Source organism: Falco biarmicus, chromosome 1, assembly GCF_023638135.1.
Source record: "Falco biarmicus isolate bFalBia1 chromosome 1, bFalBia1.pri, whole genome shotgun sequence".
Classification (NCBI taxonomy): Eukaryota; Metazoa; Chordata; class Aves; order Falconiformes; family Falconidae; genus Falco; species Falco biarmicus.
In genome coordinates, this window is record NC_079288.1 from 15,677,599 (window position 1) to 15,684,378 (window position 6,780).

The 6,780-nt window shown below is 51.6% G+C and overlaps 1 protein-coding gene across 1 annotated transcript; it reads right to left on the reverse strand.

Annotated features, from left to right (window-relative positions):
- Positions 1–1,888: 1,888 nt before the first annotated feature.
- On the reverse strand, positions 1,889–4,965 carry MRPS23 (mitochondrial ribosomal protein S23). Its single transcript, XM_056325180.1, has 5 exons — positions 4,818–4,965; positions 4,523–4,690; positions 3,888–3,965; positions 3,658–3,781; positions 1,889–2,339 (listed from the first exon to the last, which is right to left on the reverse strand). The coding sequence occupies exons 1-5, from the start codon at positions 4,859–4,861 to the stop codon at positions 2,184–2,186; spliced, it is 570 nt and encodes a 189-aa protein (XP_056181155.1). The 5' UTR covers positions 4,862–4,965; the 3' UTR covers positions 1,889–2,183.
- Positions 4,966–6,780: the final 1,815 nt, after the last annotated feature.

Below are 6,780 nucleotides of genomic sequence, written 5' to 3' on the forward strand. Positions count from 1 at the left end.
GAGAAAATTAATTCCAGCTCTCTTCTTGTCTGCTCTGCACAGGAGCTTGCTCAGGGCACAGTGCTCTAGTCTGTGTTCTAAATTTAATATGTTATTGCCCAGTATGCTTCAGATGACTAAAGGAAGACACAGTCGAGCTCAATAAAGGTGGAAGGATGAAACTAGTTACAGCAGGGGATAGAGGAAAATGCTCTTTAAGCAATGTTGGTGATTTCGTAGAGAAGCGACAACAAACAGGAGACCACTGAGCTGTGAATGAAGCAAGTGAGAAATCTCTCACGTTACTGCATGCAACTCCACAGCACATCTCCTTTTAAAGTACTTCCATTTGCAATTTTTGGCAAGCTAAGAGCATCATCAACAGTTAGAAGTACAAAACAAGATGCTCAAAATTTTTACCTCTGTAAAAATCCACAAAAGGCAAAGACACAAAGTTGCAGCATGGGAGACACGGAGCTGCCGGGTCTCTCTTCCCTTGGGCTGGCGGGAATCGTTTGGCCCAAGCAAGAAAACCGGGCACAAGGAGGGGAACTGGCATCACGGCTGCCAGAGATCCCCCGTGGAGGGCGGCTTGCCCCGGCGCTCAGCCAAACGGGAGACCCTGCGACTGCTCAGCACATCTCCTCTCCTGTGTCGTTTCAGTCTGAATCCTGTTGTAACGCGTATTTGTTGGCTGTTCGCATTAGAATTTCTCCTACCTTTGACCCAGCACAGTGGTTCCAAAACTTGGGATACTGGAGGTGGCAGCATATGCTATGCTCACCTCTAAAGGGCTGCCACGCATGGATTTAGTGATCCTGGCAGTAATTCCCACTCCACGTGCAAAAACCTTCCTCAGGCAGGTGTATGAGCCACCAAGATCAGCTCTGGAAACATCCTCCAGAGCTTACAGCTACAGCAGTGCTGAGACAGAGGGTTTCTTGCTCTTTGTAGTAAAATCTTGTACGCCTCTAGAATCATGGAACAGAATTAGGAATAAAGTTTGACCTCCTAAGGATAACCAAGTAATTCTATGGTAATTACACTGCTAGGTTCAGGAAGTGAACCTAGCCACAAAAAAACAAACCATGGGCATTTTTAAATCCTCCTTTTCACTGCCACACAATAATACACATACATATATAATGAATAGATTATTCACATAGAATGAACAGAGATTCACAAGGGAGTCTTCTTGCATCACACACAGCAGCAGCATCACTAAATTGTGTAACTGTGCCTGGAAGGTAGGTACAAAACCAAATGGAAATCTCTCCTGTTTCATTTGAACAATCAGGCAAGGAAGGAAAGAAGAGAGTTGAAGTAACTTACAGCGGTTAGCTTTTGGTGGTGGTAGTTTGTTAGTTTTTTAAAAGAGAACACAAACAAAAAGAAAAAATAATAATCAGTGATTGTTTTTCAAAGCCAAAATCTTCAATGAAAAATAAGCTAGGCACTGGAGTTTGCAGGCATGGGATCTAATCATCTCCAAATCCTACTGAGATTGTTATTTACACCATTCTACACCAACATTTCCGTGACTATTTCTGTAGCAGCACTCAACTCTCTCTTCAGCAGACAGCTGTAACATTGCACCTTTCACGCTTCTGAGGTGTCCAATATCATTAAGAGTCACTACAAAACTCCAAAGGTCCAAATTATCTGGTATGGTTACACTTTATCCTATTAAGCAAATGACGGAACAGGAAGAGCATATTTTTATGTTCGTATAAATAGCAACTCTCCTCAATTAGCTATAAAAAGATGACAGTTCATACAGCTGTTAGAACACATCAGGCAACCAGTACCTGCCATTTCAACAGCAGGACCGTCACAAGGCCCACACCACCAAGGGCAAGAAGCTAAGAAACATCTTTACTACTGTAAATAAGACCTGAAGAGGCAGAACTTCCGATTTTCAAAGAAAATGTTTAATTTTCCACGTTCATACTCATATTTTCCAACCCACAATCTGAAGTAACAGCTTTGAACCTCAAAAAGAATTATTTTTTGAGAAAATAAGAACGCATGCCACATACACGATCACGGAAGGCACTAGAGCCGGAAAACTGAGGCATATTCCCCCCAAGAAAATGTCTCAACACCAGCAGGTTGTGGAGGCAGAATTGCCAGCTCCTGAGCAGGTGACTGCTACAGCCAGTGCACATGCTGCGGCTTGGTGTCACAGAACAACAGCATGGCTGTCAGGAGGGTAAGGGATTCTCCTTCTGTGTTTCTGCCTGCTCTGGCATCTGCTCCTCCTGGTCTTTCTTTTCCTGCATCTCCTCCAACACAGTTTGAAGCCGTAGGTGTAACGCAGAATCCCTGGTTTCAACATGCTGATGATCCTGTTGTACTACCTACAATTAAAGACAGATAATCACCAAAAAAACAGGGTCAAAAAAGTTTCTGTCAAAGTGTGACTGACGAGAGCAACAGAAAGCAACAGCCTCCATTTCTACATCCAAAAAAAGCCAATAGAAAGGTGTAATTCATGCTTAGATTATTGTGAAGGTATAACACAGTGGCAAAAAATTTTAAGTGAGACCGCTGTCCTCAAGCAAAAAGTTGAAAAAGTCAGTGATTTCATCTTTTCACATGCTCATCGGACAGTGCACTTTAAGCAGAAATTATTTCTGTTCTCCTTCAGCCTCTTGCTGGGGTAAGCACCACAGACTCTTGGCCCAAAGATCACTGGATAATGAGGAGAATGGAATGCGTATTACAAAGGGAATCATAAATGAATTTTTCTAATGGTTTAAAACTGCAGCTTTTATGAACAGCTCTTCTCCCTTCCTTTTGAGGGTGTTCAGCATTCTCAGCAGAAAAGGTAATCAGTTAGGCATGAACAAAGTAAAAGATCACCATCACAGAGCAGCCACGTTCTACTCTACCTGACATGCTGTTCTAAAAGCAACTTCAGTTTGGTTTTTTTACCCCATTTTAATGTGAAGAGTTACATGAAAATCTCCTGAAGCAACGTGAAACTAGACTCCAAGCACCCAGGAGCCATTTCCTCTCTCGTACAGTACAGAAAACAGAAAGCAGTAGCAGAACACTTCAGACAGTTCCTTTGGACAGTTACTTACTTGCCAAAAATGTAAGTAGACAATCCCCAGACTACAAACCTTTATTTCAATACCTTTAAAAACAAAACAAACCCAAGAAAACAAAGCACAACCACCCAAACTGCAAGATTTATGCAAAAGATTCCAGTTCAGGATCCAGACTGAAGAACAAGAGTGGGAGTGCATTAGGCTGCTTAACTGTTAAAAAGGGATGGAAAAAAAGTGTTAGTTATTGTTGAACTGGAGGAGTTCTCACCGACCCCCTGCTACCTTACAGGGCTGACAGGCATACAGTAAATACATACACGTATTTCCAAATGGTTTCCACAGACACACTGCTAGGTAATTTGAAAGCCTTGAAGACTTACATCTTTTATCACCAGAACAAATATTTCTTGTTTCTGTCCCACACGAAGTACCTTACCCTTGGCCAGTCACGTTCATGACTAAGAGGAAAGTTTACTCTGCACAGCAAAAACATTTTATTATGACCACCACGCATGTGACTGTTTTGCTGAGAATTAAATTGAGCTAACTCAACATTAAGGGCCTGGAAGCGAAGTTTTTTGAATCCACTGGCCAAGTAACGCTGTGAATATTTAATACTTACTTTATCTGTTCCTCTTCTCTGTAAAATTATCCCACTGGCTAAAAGGGCTTTTCCTGTTTCTTCAAATAATTTTTCCTCTTCAATTTTTCCTTCTTCCTTCAGCTCATTGAATTTCTCAACAAACCTAGATTTCAAGATTGTATTTTTACTCTCACAAACAACACTTTGGCTCACCAACATAAAAAGGAGGTTTCAGAAATATTTCTAGTTTAATCATAAATAGATCTTACCTCTGGCAAGTAGATTTGTAGTTTGATTGCAACAGGTCGATAGGTCTCGGACCACTGCCATAAACTCTGTAAAATCTCCTATTGAGAAAGGAAAAGTTTAGTTTTTCAAACCATCCAAGAGGGATATGTGTGGGAGTAAATAACATTGCAACAAGAATATTCATGTAACTATTTCTCCTTTTCCCATTAGCTGTTACGTTCACCCGTTCCAGAATGTTTAATCATTTTAATAAATGCTTGTTAAATCTTCCGCACCGCCGGTGGGTCAGAGGAGCACTGCAGCCCCCCCAGCCTGGGAGGCAGCTGCAGGCAGCCCACCCTGGGCACCCAGGGGAGCTGTACGGGCCTCTGCCCTGTGGCTGCGAGGGAGCCTCCGCCTCAGGCAATGCCTTTTGCGCCTCGGCCAGTAATCAGAAATACATTAATTACAAATACAAAGGTAACACGGTGGAAACGTGCACTGCAGTTTCTCTGCGGTATAAACAGAGAAACCGGGGCCTGCAAGGTCGGTGGCAAGGGCAGCTGTGTCCCCCGGCGGGGCCAGAGGCAAGGGGCTGGGGGCAGCTCCGGGGAGCGGGGCGGGGAGCGGTGTAGCTCCGGCACCCGGGGCCGGCCGGGCGGCGGCGGTGACTCACGCTCGCACTTCGTCCTCCCGGTAGAAGATGGGCGGGATGACATCCTTCACCTTGCCGTAGCGCGGCCGCGGCACCCGGTAGACGGGCTCCCTCAGCGGGGGGAAGGCAACGTAGACATCGAACCACAGCGGCTTCTCGATCACCCCGATGCGGAGCAGGTCGCGGGTCCTGCCGGGGAGAGGAGCGACGGGGGGAGCTCAGGGACCCCCGCCCCGCCCCGGCCTTGCGCCTCCCCCCCGGGGCACCCCACCCCGCCCCGCCCGCCCCGCGCCGCCCGGCCGCCCGCCCCCCGCACCGGCTGAACACGCTCCCTATCTTCTGCAGGCGGTTGCCCGCCATGGCTGCGCCGGCGGCCGGGCCTCCCCTAGCAGCCGCCTGCCCTTCCACCCGGAAGCGGAAACGCGCGCCCTCGCCGCCAGGGCGCGCAGCCAACGGCCGAAGGGCGGCGGCGGAAGGCGGTGCCCAGGCAGCACCAGCCGATGGCCGAGCGCAGGTGCTGCCGGATCGTCCGTGTGTCCCCCAGTTTAAAGGGCCAGCGCCGCCCCCCAGGCCAACCCCTGACGGAACGCGCTGAGCAGCGCAGCCCTCCCGCTCCCCTCGTACCCGGCTGTGCCTCCCGGGGGGCCGGGGCCCTCTCAGGCGGTGGCGGTGCCAGGCCTGAGGACGGGGCTCCCGGCGGGGGGGGTCTGTCCGGGCCGCACGGGCGGGGCCTGGAGCCCCGGAGCCTGTGGAAAAGCCTGATCTCCTCAGGGGTCCTCTGCCGCCATGGCGGGCTGCTGAGGAGACCACCCCAGCCCGGGCTTTGCCCTCACCGAGGCCTCGGGCCTGTCCCCGGCTGGGGGGCCTGTCCGACACTCCACCGCCCCCGGGCCGGCTGCCCCCGAGCGGCTGGGGAAGCTGGTGCGGCTGCGTGGGGCCGGAGGCAGCGCCCCTCATGAAACCAGCCGCCTCTGCCATGCAAAAGGCCGGGGGAACGCGGGGCCCAGCCCCGGCAGCCAGCACCGATGACCCCTCCTGTCACCCCCAGCCCGCCTGCGGGCAGCTCCGAGCAGCCGCCCTCTGCTCCCACTCCGCCCGGGGTTGGGGCGGCAGCATCGGAGCCACAGCCGTCCCAGCGGTGCTGCGGGCAGGCGGAGAGGAAGGGCTGTATCCAGAACCAGCAGGGTCCTGCTCAGCACCACCGCTGGCAGGACAACAGCTGTGCCCCCCTAAGCCCTGTGGGCTATGGGCACCCGCAAGCCAAGAGGGCGGATGGGCCCGGGAAGGCAGCAGTTGTCACGAAGGCAGCAGTTGTCACCCTGCTGTGACCCATGCAGAGCCCGGCAGGGCCGCCCGGCTGCTGGCTCCGATTTCTGACTGGGCCACTGCAGAGCCCTGCTGCAGGTGACAGCCGTCCCGGGTGAGGGACACAGTCCCAAGCCAAGCAGGAGCCATGGTCGCCCACACTGGCTGGTCCCACGAGGAGGGGACACATCAGAGATTGCTGTTGCATGCTGCAGCGGCTCCTCTCGGTGAAATCATTGCTCTCCGTGCGACAGGAATGACGTCCCCAGAGGCTGGGGGTCATCCCCTCCACCCCCGGCACTTTACATCTGCCCTGTTTGCTGACCCCGAAGCTAAACACCACTGTGTCCACGTGGCAGCCGAGGAGCTTGGGGACCGGTGGTGACATCGGGCTACAAGCCATCACCAGCAGCAGGGTCTCAGGAGGATCGGTCTCACCCCAGCCACCTTTTGGTGCTGGGTTTCACAGAGCAAACGGGGGGATTTGTCACCGTGGTCTGCACAAGCCTTGTCCAGGGCTTGCACCGTGGCCTGATCCTGCCCCGGGCAGCCCCAGCGCTGCTTGCTGGGCCCAGGAGGTGGCAGCAGATGGTGCCGGGCCAGCACAGAGCCCCGGTCTGGATTTTTTACTTCGATTTATAAAATCCAGCAGCTACACCCAGGCTCCTTGCCCTGTGTAAGCAGCCTTCCCGCAGCCAGCGTTTCCACCAGCCTGATTTGAGAGAAGTGTGTTGCATCGAGGGATGCCTGGGCACTAGGTGCAGCCCTTAGCTTGGGAATGAGCTGATGGGGGAAAAAAAAATACATCCCTCCTTCCATCTTCCATCCTTGGGAAGGAAGGGGGCAGTAAATTTCCACCGCAGACCAACAGCCAGCAGGTACTCGATGCCAGTCTGAAACACCTCCAGCATCCATCCTCATCTGACCACAGTGTTCAGTCCTGGGCTCTTCTCAGCTGCCGGTCTTCTTAAAAT